The sequence below is a fragment of the Cricetulus griseus genome, chromosome 3 (assembly GCF_003668045.3).
Source record: "Cricetulus griseus strain 17A/GY chromosome 3, alternate assembly CriGri-PICRH-1.0, whole genome shotgun sequence".
Taxonomy (NCBI): domain Eukaryota; kingdom Metazoa; phylum Chordata; class Mammalia; order Rodentia; family Cricetidae; genus Cricetulus; species Cricetulus griseus.
The window spans coordinates 96,950,108-96,964,984 of record NC_048596.1 but is presented as its reverse complement, the minus strand read 5'-3'; the positions used below and the strand labels follow the sequence as shown (position 1 = coordinate 96,964,984).

Below are 14,877 nucleotides of genomic sequence, written 5' to 3'. Positions count from 1 at the left end.
CACAGAGAACAAGTGTCTCTGAAAGGCCTCCAGTGTTATAGGATGCTTAGTTCAGCTCAGGAAAGGCAGGGAGGCTGTGTGTCAGAGTGCACAGAATCAGCAGCTGTGCATACAGTGGCATGTAGACTCTGAGTGGTTGGTGGGAATGAGCCTGGACTGCCAGCTTTGAGACTTAGCAGTGGGCCCTGTAGTAAGCACAGTACATGATGGGTGGGGTGGTGCAGATGAGCAAATGGAAGCCACAACTCCTGCTCTGGCATGCGCCCATGTGATGAACCTTGTCTTGGCTTGCTTTTCCTTCTGATTGAATCTTGCAACCAGGATCTTGTAAAGGAATGGTTAGAGTAGGGCTCCATCTTGCAATGTTTCCCTAGCTCCCAGTACTACTCTAAGCTATACTTTTAATCAATGAGAACTATCTTAGTTAGGGTTTCTATTGCTGTGAAGAGACACCATGACCATGGCAACTCTTATAAAGGAAAACATTTAATTGGGTGGCTTATAGTTTGAGGTTTAGTCCATTATCATCATGGTGGGACATGGCAGTGTGCAGGTAGACATGGTGCTGGATCTGAGAGTTTTACAGAAAATGCAGGCAACAGGAAGTGAACTGACATACTGGGTGTAGCTTGAACATATATGAGACCTGACATACTTCTTCCAACAAGGCCACACCACTCTAACAAAGCTGCATCTCATAATAGTGTCACTCCCTTTGGAGGCCATTTTCTTTCAAACCACCACAAGAACCCAGTATGTAGGAGTTCAGGGAATGCCAAGGTTCACCCATTTTGATTACAGCTCAGTTCAGGTGTTTGAGGCCTGTTCTGAAGAGCTAGGCTTAAATCTACCTTCACCCTGGACCTGTTGAGCTGGAACCTTACACCTTCAGACTCTCCTACTCTTTGTCTCTCTGACCCAAGTATTTAAGTGAGAAGAGCTTCACAAGTCAAATGACCAATTGTAAAAACAAAAACCAATATTAAGGAAGTGAAAGTTAAAGTAACAGTGGAATACCATTATGTTTATCAAAATGCCTAAAAACATAAAAGCCATGCATCAGTGGTAGTAGTTTTGATAGGAACAACCATTATAGAAAAATACTTAGCATTTCCTACTCCTTTCTCTGCCTCCAGTGCTAGGGATAAAACTTAGGATTTACATGCTAGCAAGCACTGACCACTGAAGCACAGTCCAAGCTCTATTACCGTACAACCAACAGAAATGACTGTTTATGCTCACCAAAAGATACATATTCAGTAATACTATATCCATTGTAGTAGTGTTATTCATAAAATCATAAATTTTAAAAAGTGTTTATCAACAGGAAAATGAAAAAAATAATTATAAAATACTTAGTAGATTATTACTCAGCAATGTAAATGAGCCCTCACCTAGAATTAACAGATGCAACCAGGAAGAAAATGACTTGAACCCAGGGCTTTGCATATACTAGGCAAGTACTCTACTACTAAGCTCTATTTCTAGCACAGTTTTTAAAAATCTGATACAGATTCTCTCTCTCTCTCTCTCTCTCTCTCTCTCTCTCTCTCTCTCTCTGTGTGTGTGTGTGTGTGTGTGTGTGTGTGAGAGAGAGAGAGAGAGAGAGAGAGAGAGAGAGAGAGAGAGAGAAAGAGAGAGAGAGAGAAAGAGAAATCAATCTAGGCTTGAATTCATTTTGTAGTTCAAACTGCCTTGAATTTTTTCTATATTGCCCAGGCTGCCGTAGCCTCCTGAGGCAGGAGGACCAGAAGTTCAAGACCAGCTTCTATCACATAGTAAATTCAAGGCCACCCTAAGCTTCATGAGACCTTTCCTCAAAAAACTAAAGCTAGGACTATAGAGATGAGTTAATGGTTAAGAGCACTGGCTTCTCTTCCAGAGGACTGTGGTATGTGCACCTGTTTTACAGGCAGTTATGAGCTACTTCATGTGTTACTAGGAACTGAATGTGTCCTCTGTATACCACATGTGTGCCCGCTGTTCAAGGAAACCAGAAGGGTGTGTTAGATTCCCTGGAATTGGAGTTACAGATGGTTGTGAGCTGTCACGTGGGTGCTGGGAACTGAACCCAGGTTCTCTGGAAGAGCATCCAGTGCTCTTAACTGAGCATCTTTCTAGCCCACGCTGTGGGTGTCTTGAGGTCCACACACAGACTCCAACTCACAGTAAGATGATTCAGTGACAGATATATTCCTGAAGAGATCAGGAAGGCTGGCTGAGACTGGCTGCATGACCAGGAGAATAAGCTGATATGATAGGAAAGAAAAATGTGCTGGAGCAAAAAAGAAAACAAAAGTATCCATTTGAATTCTGCTTGGCAGTATTGACAGTGTGATCTTAAGCAGGCTGTTTTTCTTGTCTGGCTTACTTTCTTGTACCTGAAATTCAGAGAACAATCATTGTCATTTCTTCCTACCTCAAGAATTGTAAAGCAGGTATGGACTCTTGAGTTGTGAAGAATTGTGCTGGAGAGAGTCTCAGTGTCAGCAAGCAGACTCACTTCCTATGTCCTCACAGGTTCGGGAGGCCTTGAGGAAAGCAGAGAAGGAGCTGGAATCACACAGCTCATGGTATGCTCCTGAGGCCCTTCAGAAGTGGTTGCAGCTGACGCATGAGGTGGAGGTGCAGTACTACAACATCAAGAAGCAAAATGCCGAGAAGCAGCTGCTGGTGGCCAAGGAGGGGGTGAGGCCTGCTTTCCTGTGGGCCTCCTTTTGCTCTCTTCCCTCCTCCCTGCCTTCTTGTTTTTGTGCCCCTCCCCCATTCTTCTCTGCTTTGCCCTGTCCCTCCCTTTGAGTGAATAGATACACTGGCAGGGGGTTCTGGTTTTTTCTAATGTATACTTCCTAATTTTGGGAGGAGGGATTGAGTATAGGGGTACTCCCTCTTGTCTTCTGGGCATGATAAAGCAAATAGGAGTGTGTAGAGGTCAAGCTTCCTCAGCTACTTCCTCCCCTTGTCTTACTTTTCTCTTTTCCTCTTTCTCTTCCTTTTCCTTGTGAAGCTTAAGTTGTGTCAGGAGGATGGGGACCAAGCTATAGGAAGGCCTTATTTCTTCCAACCATGACTCCATACTCTCCTTAATCTGGGTGCTTCATCTTTGCAGGCTGAGAAAATAAAAAAGAAGAGAAACACGCTTTTTGGTACCTTCCATGTGGCCCACAGCTCCTCCCTGGATGATGTGGATCATAAGATCTTAACTGCTAAGTAAGTAGCACCAGTTATCACCTCCACAATGACCATCCTTAGAGGCTGAGGTGAGACCTCTAACCCCAATCCCATCTCCTTGAGATGGAGTAACATCTGTGGTCTCCTGCCCAAGCCCTGATCCAGCTCCCACTTTACTCTTAAATTTATGAATTTGCTGTGTGTTGGTGGCACACACCTCTAATCCCAGTACTCGGGAGGCAGAAGCAGGCAGATCTCTGTGAGTTCGAGGCCAGCATGGTGTACAGACTCCAAAGCTACACAGAGAAACCTTGTCTTGAAAACGCCCCCCACCCCCAAAAAAGTTTATGAATTTATTGAGGTTTTTATTCATACACGCCTGTACCTAAATTTGTTTCTCTGAAAAGTGACGCTGTTCTTGTTGGGTTTTCCACACGGTTTACACTTGTGGTTCTCTTTCATCTGTCTTCAGGCAAGCACTGAGCGAGGTGACAGCAGCACTGAGGGAGCGTCTGCACCGGTGGCAGCAGATTGAGATCCTCTGTGGCTTCCAGATTGTCAATAACCCTGGCATCCACTCCTTGGTGGCTGCCCTCAACATAGACCCCAGCTGGATGGGCAGTACTCGGCCTAACCCTGCCCACTTCATCATGACTGACGACGTGGATGACATGGATGAGGAGATTGTGTCACCCTTGTCCATGCAGTGTAGGTGACCTCTTTGTAGAGAAGTAGCCTTTGGTATACAAGATGAGAAAGAAGTCTGTGACCTCTGCTGTGCTTACACAACAATTGGGGAGGATCACCAGGAAAGAAGTCAGCTCCTGTCATTGGTTAATAAAACAATTCACATTAAGATATTTCTTTATAGCTGTCCTTTTAGTGTTATTTTTCCCTCTTGCTATCTGCCTTCTCTGTCCTGTGTCTGTCTTTCTTTATTCTGTTTTTCAGTTTAGCTCTCCTTTTTCTTTCTCCTACTATCTACCTTTGTGAAAAAAATAATCTTCTTTAGAGACTTTTTACTGATAGTATAAAATAATATGCATTTGGGTTATTTGTGTTTATTTCACCTCATGTTTCTTATTCTTACTTACTAAAGCAGGTGAATAGAATGATGTCTCTTTTCCTCGCCTTTCTGCGTGAGAACTCCATATAGTAGTAGTCCTTTAGAGTGGTCTGTCCCTAAAGTCTCCAATTTGGGAGGCATTCTTGCCCAGGAGGGAACTCCTGTACAAGTATGTCTGACTAGCTACCAAACTTAGACTCCTACTACTCCCATCCACTCCTGGTTTTTTCTTCTTTCTTCTTTCCTCCAAAGGTGATGAGAGCTTAGTAGAGCACAGCAAAAAGGGACAGTATTCATGGGAATGCTTTAGTGACTCCCCTTCTGGTCCACAGCTGAATTTTTGTTTGGATGGGGATTATTTTAGCTAAGTAAATTAATCTTATTTATGGAAAAGGGGTTATCTTAGGTCCATATCATACCAGCACAGAGGAGATTGCAGGGCTGGTTTAGGATCTCACTTCAGGAGGCCATATACATTCCCTGCCTCCCCTGCAGGCCAAATTTATATTTCAGACAAAATTTATTTGTAAATGTCCTTTTTAATGAGCTGATTCTGGAACTTGCTGTTTAGTCCAGACTCACCTTGATTTCTGATGTTCCACTGATTTCCACCCAACCAAGTGCTGGGAGTATAAACATGTAGGACCATGTAAATTTTTTCAATAGTACAATAGGCCAAGCCTCTTTGTTTTCTTTCTTTCTTTTTTTTTCTTGAGACATGGTTTCTCTGTGTAGCTTTGGAGCCTATCCTGGCACCCACTCTGGAGACCAGGCTGGCCTCAAACTCACAGAGATCCACCTGCCTCTGCCTTCCAAGTGCTGGGATTAAAGGAGTGTGCCACCAACACCCGGTGCCTCTTTGTTTTCTTGATTTGATATCTTTTTTGTTTTTGTTTGGTTTTGGTTTTGGGTTTTTGAGACAGGATCTCACTATGTAGCTCTGGCTGGCCTAACTTTACTCTCAGTAGCCCTGCCTTGTCTGAACTCTATGTAAGCCATGCTGGCCTCAAACTCAGAGATCTACCTGCCCCTGCCTCCCAAGTGCTGGAATTAAAGGTGTTCGCCACCATTCATGGCTTGATCTGATATCTTGTTAAGTCTTTAGCCAAAGGCCTAACAAGGTTTAGGCCACTAGTAGGCAAATCTGGATCCTAAGTTATTGGTCTAAAGGCTCCTGTGCTCTCTAGGTTAGGAGGAACCTTCATTAGCTCTGAAGGTTCTGCTCTCCACTCATTCCCAGTCCCCAGCCCTTCCTGTATCCTATTGATAGACAGGCCAAAACCCTTCATAAATCAGATTCTCTTCTCCTTTTGGCCTGGCTGTTGACCCTAGATGCTGCCTGGCTGATGGGGCGTAGGTTCAGTGACCGCTCTCTCTGCTCTACATCCGCCGGCTCGGATGATCAGTCCCTCTGGAAATACCCGGGTTTGAGGAGCCCCTTTGGGGCTTTTGTTTTTCCGACTTTTGGAACTAAACCAACACTCCTATCCAATGGGCCCCTTCTCTTGCCTGCCTCACACCCCTGCCTGCTCCCTCTGTCCCCTCCGCACTGTCCTTACTAACTGAGAGGGGGGGGGTTCGGGGGTAATAAGAATCAGCCTGCTCAGCTGAGGACTGGAGAGAAAACATCTATGGTGATGGAAGCTTAGGCCTTTCCCTTCACCCCAGCCATGGATGTCCCAGTGGACCTTCCAGCTGGGCTGGGAGGGAAAGGAAAGGAAAGAACACTCCTCTTTTTCTCTTTTTCATGTTTCTTCCCTTTTCTCCAAGTTTCTGCTCCCCACCCTCTTCCCTTCCCTTCAAACATTTCTTGCTTTGAAACTTACCAGCTGTATAAGCCCTGCCACCTAACTCTTCACACTGTGGAATTGTGTTCTCTCCCTTGTAAACTCTACCACCCTAGTAATCTCTGACTTTCTCCAATTTTTAAGGAATAAGTATTTTTTTTTTTTAAAGTTGGAGCAGGGATTGAACCCAGAGACATGTTCTGGCACATCTGTAAGTTACCTGGTGCCCCGGTCAGGATGATAATTATTCTACAAGAGCCTGGTTTGCAGCACTGATCCAGGAGCTAGGTCATTGTCATTTATATGTATGTATTACTAGAGGAAATGTGGAAAGTTAAAAAAAAGTAAATAGTAGCATTTTTAAAAGGCATTCATGCTGGGTGTGGTGGCACATGCCTTTAATCCTAGCACTCATGAGACAGAGGCAGGTGGATCTCTGAGTTTGAGGCCAGCATGGTCTACAAAGTGAGTTCTGGGAGAGCCAGGACTACAGGGAGAAACCGTGTCTCCAAAAACAAAAACAACCCCCCAAAAGGCATCCATTGTCTCACTATAGCTGAATACTTTTTCTTATATTTTTCGGTCAATTTAAGAGATTTTATTTTTATTTGAAATCATGTGATATGTGAGCATCTTGAGTTTGGGTTTGTGCACATGAGTGCAGTACCTACAAGGGCCAGAAGAGGGCATTAGCTCCCTGGAACTGAAGTTACAGACACTTGTGAGTTTTTCAAAGTGGGTGCTGGGAACTGAATTTGAATCCTCTGCAAGAGCAGAACATACTGTTAACAGATGGGACATCTCTCCTTCCTCCCCATGTGAATTTTCAAAAAGTGACTAAAATATTTATTGAATACAATGACCTGTGTAGGTATTTTGTAGGTGCTACTTGAAAGTCTCAGAACAGCCCCACAAGATTTTACAGATGAGGATTAAAATGAGAATGTAGATGGCTTAGGGTCACAGCTAGAAGTAGAAAGGCTTGGGTTCAAACTTTAGTGTTTTGTGTTACAAAGTTCAAGTGTATTTAATCAAAATTGTTATCCTTCTTCATCACTTGAAAGTTTTTGATGTTTGTGTTTGTTTGTTTTTGATTTCTGAAACAGGGTCTCATTATATAGCCCAGCCAACCTCTAGCTCACTTTATAGTCTGTTGGCTTCTAACTCATACTCCTCCTGCCTTGGCCTATCAAGTGCTGAGATTATAGTTATATCCTACCACCTCCAGCTCCAGAACATTTTATTAAGTATCTTCCATGTTCTTAAAATCTTTTTTAGAAGCATCACTTTTAGTATCTCTGCTGTCTCCTGACAAATAGATGTATTTTCATTTTTTTCATCATCCCACCTTTATGTATCCTTCCATACAACTATTACTGCTGATCCAATGAACATGTTTGTGTATACGTCCTTGTCTGTGTTGTGGATTATTTGCTGAGGTTAGTTAAAAAGCAAAGGCTGGTTCTTGCTGCTCTCCCGGACCTTGCTCCAAGTCCCTGTCCTATACTCCCTGCCTGTGTCCCACTAACTGCCTTGCTACTTCCCTTTATAGTGACATTGGCCTTAGGTCTCCTAACACTGGAGTTGCCACTAAAACTGACCCGGGCACTTCATCTACAATTTCCCATCCTTCCAGGTCCCACAGTGGGAGGATTCTGGGAGGTGGTATCCTTCTCCCTAGATTGGGTATCAAAAGTCCAGAGAGGTATCTAGCAGGCATATATTTATGGGTACCTGCTTGCCTGCATCCAACCTGCGTTGGCCAATCCTTATACTCTCTCTACTCTCCTTGCAGCCCCCAGCCTGCAGAGCAGTGTTCGGCAGCGCCTGACGGAGCCACAGCTTGGCCTGGGATCTCAGAGGTTGGTAGAGGGCGAGGCTGGCCACTTCTTGACAAGCCGGGTATCTCTGCGGCGAATGCGTAGCCTTTCATCTGGACAGTCTTTCAGTTCTGAAGGCCACGGGACCAGCCCTCCATCTGCCTCTGCTTCTTCTTCCTGTTCCTCTTCCACTACCACCATCGCCACCACCACCTCCACCACTACCACCACCACCATCAACACCGTCCATGTTCACCCTGTTTATTATCACCACAGCACTTCCTATTTCCTCCAGATGGATCCCTACCCTGACCCAACCCCTTCTGACAACATCGCTGTGATGTCTGGGCATTCAGAGAGCTTGGGGTATCAGCTGTCTCTCTTCTCTTTCTTCCTTCCCTTCCCACTGCTTTTATCTTGGCCTCTGCCTGCTGCCTGCTGCTTGTTGACCTCTGGGAGGTGTGGTGGGGAATCTTCCCCCTTGTCCTTTCTTATCTCAGTTCTGGGATTCCTTATTAAGGTCAGCTTAATTTCCTACACCTGTCTTCCCTTTGCTGTGTGGGGATTTCTGACTCTAAAAATGAGTAACTGTCCTCTTCCCTCACGATCCTATACCACTTGTTTAAATTATGAACTTTCAGCTCAGTTATCTCAATTCCTTTACTCCTTAAACAAATGTACTCTGTGTCAGGTTATTCTGAACACGGGGATTCATAGATGATAAGATGCCATCCCAGTTATCATGATTTGTAGTCTTCTCTGGGAAAGGCACACAAATACATTATGAACGGACTTTATAAGTGCTCTGGGGTACTGAGGAAGGAGGAATGACTAACAGTGTGGATTTAGGTGGAATGCTTCACAAAGAGATCCTTTGGTGTTAAAGCCCTATGCATAGAGAAAGGAAATAGTGTTCTAGCTGAGGGAATGTTATGTGCAGAGGAATGGGGGTGTAAGAACATATTATATATTTGTAATGAAAGTCTGCATATGTGTTGGAGGGAAGGGGTGGTAGATGAGGTCAGAATGATGAAAAGTTCAGAAAGGCTAAGGGTTTGGCTTTTATCTTTTCAGAAATGGAGCACCATAAAAAGGTTTCTAAATGAAAGAGAATTGGCTATACTTCCATTTTAGAGGACTTGGGGTAATTACAAGTGCTTGCTGCTAAGTCTGATGACCTGACTTTGAATCCAAAAGCCCACATGGTAGAAGGAAAGAGCCAACCCCTGGAAGTTGCCCTCTGACCTCCACATCTGTGCCGTGTGTGTGTGTGTGTGTGCATGTGTGCACATAATAAAATAAATATATGCAATAAAATAAAAATTAAAATCTTTCCATTTTAGAAGTAACATTTTAGTGTTCTGTATGCAGGAAGGAAACAGAAGACTAAGGAATTCTGAGGCATTATAGCATACTGCTTGGGGAAGTACAGAGATTTTGGCATGGGAAGATGATTCCCTTGTAACTGGCTAGAGGTACAGAAAGAAGAATCTAGTTTGACACCTAGGTTTCTAGCACAGCCTTTATGGAATTACACTACAGGAGAAGGAATACAGATTTGAAAATTTGGGGCAAGAAAACTTAAGCAGGTATTGTAATACTTGTTAGAGTAGGAAGTTAAGGCTCTAAAGGGGCAATTTCCCCCAGGTCACAGAGATAATTAAGACAGAGTACAGACTAGAACATGACTTTTCATTCAGGACATTTGTTCTTCTGCAAGGTCTCATTAAGTGACCTAGAAAAGAGTTGAAAGTTTCTCCTCAGCCTGGTCTGGCAACTCATTGACTTTCCATGCTAATATGTCAAAATGTTAGGCTAAGATCAGAGGTAGTAACCTTGCATGGGACAAGCTTAGGGGACCTTAAGAAAGGACTTGCCTTTGGACGTACCTCTCATCCCTGAAATTGTGACTGTGGTCCAATCCTTGTTGCCGAGCTACAGCCTGCTCACTCTGTTGATTTCTTTTGGTCCAGCCTCACTGTGGCTACCCATCTTTCTATCTTTGCTTCATGTACCCTTAGATAGTTATCCTTGAGGGCTGTTCCTTTTGCTTCCACAAAGGAACCGTCCTAACTAGGGTTATTGCTCAGCAGAGCTGCCCATTTTCACTCTCCTCATTTTCATCTGGAAGTTTGGGAAGAGAGACCACCCCTCACCATACTTATGGAGAGGACTGGAATGGGTTGGGGAAACTAGGGGTTGCTGTAATTTCATGCTCTAAGGTCTAAGCTGAGGGCAATGGGGAGGAAGGGTGGGTAGTGCCTGCATTCACCTGGCCTGTTCACTGCTTCATTTTCTTTTGCACCATGCACCAGAGGATCATCTCTAAAGACAAACAGGCTCTCTAGTAAGGTTAGTAGCTTGGGATGGGAGTCCAAGGCAGCCTAGCCTTTGGGGAGGGGTGACTCTGGCCTAAAAGGTCTCAGAAATTCAGGGAGGGATAGTGAGCGTGCCTTAATGGACCTTTTCCCTCTTATATCTGCTTAGGCTTTCTCCTAGGTTCTTATATTTCTATGGGGTTCTTTGCATTTAATTGATGAGGGAGGCATGGAAGGATGAGGATCAAGAACAAGTTCAGAACTGTGGGTCAGGAGAAGTGAGGCTGGGAGGGCCAAGCCTTTTTATCTCCTTTCCTTGCTGCTATAAAGGTAGGATCTTTACCTCCTCAGTTTAAAAAAGCCACCATTTTTGGTGTGGCTTCTCAGAATGTCTTGTCACTCTTAGTGGTTTATGTTTATGGGGAGGATTGTTATATGCTTAGAGAAACAAGGACACTTTTTTATTGTTTAAGATATAGTCCAGGCTGGCCTCAAACTTGCTATGTAGCTAAGGGTAATCTTGACTCCTGAACCCCATGTCTCTACTTCCCAACTGGTAGGAGTATAGGTGTGTGGCACCATACCAGAATTTTACTTAGTTTTTTGTTTCTGAAACATGGTTATCTTTATATATCCCTGGCTGCTCAACCTGGAGCTCACAGAAGTATGTGAGAAGTATGTACAGAAGATTGGCCTTGGATTTGGGGTAGTTCTCCTGCCTTAGCCTCCCAAATACTGGGATTACAGATGTGCACATGGTGAAGGCACATTTAAGCAAGGACCAGGGTCAGATATATAAATCCAAATAGGGGACTGAATATTTATTGACAGTATATTATGTGGCTGAAGCAGTATTTGTAGTAGTGGAGCTGTAGCTAGCATTGTTTCCCTTCCACCTGTAAACAGGAAGGTACTGGCCTATGGAATTGCTGTTTAGTTAGTTGTTCCTTGAGAAAGAAACCTACAGTAGCTATGAGCCAACCCCCTTACTTTTGCCTATTTCAGAAGGCTAGTGCCTTTTTTAACCTTTGATCCCTGGCTTCCTTCTTACCTGGTCCTGTGTTTCCTCTCCTACTCTTCTGAATCAGATGTTTATACCTTTCCTTTATCTCTCTCCTCTGCCTCTGTTGTGAGCTCTCAGGCCTCTAGGAAAGTGAAGGGGAATTCAAGATTGACAGGGCTTCCTAATACTCACCCCATTGTTGTAGAGGCAGGAGCAGTGGCATTTGGGATTGGACTTCCTGAGCTCAGCCAAGCCCTTAAAAGGTTTCTAGTTGCTGAAGTAGACTCTGTGTATATGTCCAATATGTAATGGCATGATCCCATAATTCAGACCTGCAAAGAAAGCCTCTTATTATAAACTAGTCCCATATTGGCCTTCCAGGTTGGCTGGTTTCATTGCCTTTACTTCTACAATACTTTGCAATTTCCAAGTGTTTTGTTAACAGTTTTGTTCCTCCAAACAGTCTTGTAAGATAATTAGCTTGATACCATCTTCATTGGGCAATAATTGAGGCTTAGCAAAGTTAGAAGACTTAACTAAAATCACACAGAAGAGTCTAGAGCTCTTCTCAACCCCTGTACCTTAAAGGCCAATGTTCTATCTTCCTATGCCTCTCTACATTCCCCCTGTCAGTAGAACTCTGAACCAAACCCCATACTTCCTGCTTTGATTTGAGCTCTGCAGAACTTCTCCATGGCATTCTAAGAATCCTATGAGTGGGGAGGAAGAGGCAACATCTTGGCCTTTGGGATGAATTAGGAATTGTTTGCAAGGCTGTTCTAACTGTCCTCCCCAGCCTTGGTCAGGCCTGCTGACTGCATGTGTCCTGTTCTTTGGAGCCTGGCCCAGACTGCATGTATCCCAGGTGTGATGGAATTAAGTGGGGGGGAGGAGGGCTTGGAAAATGGTGATTCAGAGCAACATGCAGCTTCTATGGTAGCTTACAGCTGAGTCCTAAGAAAATTTACCAGTTATGGGAAGGCAGGTTATTGAAGAGGATGCCTATGGAATTTGAGCCTATGGTTTTTATCAGTGTAGCACCTTGGTATCCAGCAGGAATGTGGCCCAGCCATTGTAAAGCTGTTTGCCTAATGGTGGTGGTATATAATAACATTTGTTTTTGTTTCTTCTTTTTTGTCTCTTTTCATCATTATTCTCTTTCTTCTATCTCTACCTACTTTTCCCCTCCATGATCCTGCTTTTCCTCTCTTTGTCTTCTCCACCTCTTTCCATTTTCCTATATTCTATGTTCCTTTTTCCTCCCTGTCCTATATCTTACAGGGATTTGACCCATTCCGATTCGGAGTCCTCCCTCCACATGAGTGACCGCCAGCGTGTGGCTCCCAAGCCTCCTCAGATGGGCCGTGCTGCAGATGAAGCTCTCAATGCCATGCCTTCCAATGGCAGCCATCGGCTGATTGAGGGGGTCCATCCAGGATCTCTGGTGGAGAAACTGCCTGACAGCCCTGCTCTGTCCAAGAAGGCATTACTCGCGCTGAACCATGGTCTAGATAAGGCCCACAGCCTGATGGAGCTGAACCCTTCAGGCCCACCTGGTGGCTCCCCACTTTTGGATTCTTCCCATTCTCATAGTGCCAGTTCCCCAGACCCAGACACACCTTCACCAATTGGGGATAGCCGAGCTCTGCAGGGTAGCCGAAACACACGAATTCCCCACTTGGCTGGCAAGAAGGCTGTGGCTGAGGAGGATAATGGTTCTATTGGTGAGGAGACAGACTCTAGCCCAGGCAGGAAGAAGTTTCCACTCAAAATTTTTAAGAAGCCTCTTAAGAAGTAGGCAGGATAGGGTGGCAGTGTTGAGACAGCCTGTCCTTCCCTGGGTTTTCTGCCTTCTCCCCCTTCCTGTCTTTGCGAAATCTGGCCCCTAGAGTGGGCATGGAGGGGCTGGCCCAGGGGCCTGGGCACTGTACATACCTGCCCCACTCATCCTTGGCCCTTCATCATTATTTATTAACTGACCACCGTGGCCGGCCTGCCCTGAAACCCTTCCAACCATGGCTGCTGCTGTCACACCCTCTCCACTCCAGTGCATGTCCCAGTGCTGTCCCCTCAGTTCCCAGCTCCACTTGTCTCTGCTGTCCCAGTTTTGAGGTTTGGTTTTTGTTTCTGTCCCCTGCTTTCAGGCTCCTCTGCCCCATTATTCCCCAACTTTCCTAGCAGTTGTGGGAAGATAGGAGGGGTGATTTCTGATACCTGTACCTCAGATCTCTTCATCCAACTCATAATCATTCTGCTTACCCCAGACTGGGCCAAGGTCCTAATCTCTGAGGTTTGTTCTATGGAAGTGTGATGAGCTGGAGGGAACCTCATCCTGGAGCTCATTTGAATCTCCAGGGCTTCATTCAGGAAGTGAACCAGCTCCCAGGGAACAAGTCACCAGAGTTTTGAGGAGAGGCCAGGCTTGTATTGATGGGGAGAGACTTCTCTTAGTAGGAGGATGAGTAGATGCCAAAGCTGTGGGCAATAAGGCACTTGCCATTTCTCTCTTGCCCTGCCCACTTCTGCCTTCCTCTTACCTCCTCTGTTCCCCTATATTGCAGGAGTGTGTCTCTTAAGAGGTGCTGCCCTGAAACTCCTCAAGCATCAGTACTACTAGGGCTCAGGACAACTGGCTCCCCTGGCTATGGGAGCCACAGTCATGACACAGGGCTCTTGTGGAGCCCTGGGCAAGGATGTTGTATTTGAACCAAAAGACAAACAGTTTTAAAGTAAAATAAAATAAATCTCCTGAATTTCCCAAGTGCCTGCACAGCATCCTCCCTTGTCAGACTCCATTTTCATGTTACTGCATAGCCTGGGCCAGAGGCTCAAAATGGACACAACTGTTCTGGGGAAGGGGTGGTGAAGGAAGATGGTACATGTATGTGAAGGCTGCTGTGTGACCACTTCTCCCCTCACGCCTCCCATCTTCCAGACAACTCTCCTTTATCTGTTTTTGCTATGGCTGTAAAGGTATTTTTCCTTCTGCCCCATTCTGTTATGCCTTTACCCTGAGATCCTAGTTTGGGCCTGGGTTGGGTGCAGCTGGGGCTGGTCTTAGGTGGGTGCCAGGCTCTAGACTGCCTTGTAGCCCCCTGGACACCCTCACATGGGTTTTTCTGTGTTATTTCATAAGATTCTTTGAAGTCCAATAAAGCATGTAGGAGATTTTAACCTCTGCTGGCTGTGACTCTCACCTTGTGTTTTCTGTGGCTTAACAAAAGGGACGAAGGGGCTGGTGAAACAGCTCAGTGGGTTAGGGCACTTGACATTAAGCCTTACAGACCCGGAGTTTCATCCCTGAGACCCGCATGGTGGAAGGACAGAACCAAATATGAAAGTTGCCCTCTAATTTGCACACAGGAGCTGTGATGTGCATGCACGGAGAGGGACATAAAAAATAGTTTTGTTTTGTTTTTTCTCTTGAGACAGGGTTTCTCTGAGTAGCCCTGGCTGTCCTGGAACTTGCTCTGTAGACCAGGCTGGCCTCCAACTCAGAGATCTGTCTTTCTCTGCCTCCCTGGGATTAAAGTTATATGCTATCACACTCAGCCTAAATAAATGAAATATTTTTAAAAACATAAAAGAGATAAACTATTCTTCATTTGCCAGGGGTGAACGAAACTCCAGTGCACATATCTCAGCTCTATAGCTGAGAGATACCTCATAAAACCTAGGATACTTAGGTAAATTTGAGTTTCAGGTGAAGATT

General features: G+C 44.9%; 1 protein-coding gene across 2 annotated transcripts in view; it reads left to right on the top strand.

Annotated features, from left to right (window-relative positions):
* The window catches only part of Stim1 (stromal interaction molecule 1), a 166,968-nt gene extending 152,624 nt beyond the window's left edge, over nucleotides 1-14,344 (top strand). The window contains exons 8-13 of one of the 2 annotated variants that reach the window (XM_027407886.2): nucleotides 2,521-2,688; nucleotides 3,110-3,210; nucleotides 3,644-3,879; nucleotides 5,570-5,662; nucleotides 7,820-7,886; nucleotides 12,447-14,344. In XM_027407886.2, the coding sequence (XP_027263687.1) occupies nucleotides 2,521-2,688; nucleotides 3,110-3,210; nucleotides 3,644-3,879; nucleotides 5,570-5,662; nucleotides 7,820-7,886; nucleotides 12,447-12,963 (1,182 nt within the window). In that variant the 3' untranslated portion in view covers nucleotides 12,964-14,344. The remainder of the gene's footprint in view (nucleotides 1-2,520; nucleotides 2,689-3,109; nucleotides 3,211-3,643; nucleotides 3,880-5,569; nucleotides 5,663-7,819; nucleotides 7,887-12,446) is intronic. The other variant, XM_027407887.2, reaches the window with a different exon arrangement.
* The last annotated feature ends 533 nt before the right edge of the window (nucleotides 14,345-14,877 follow it).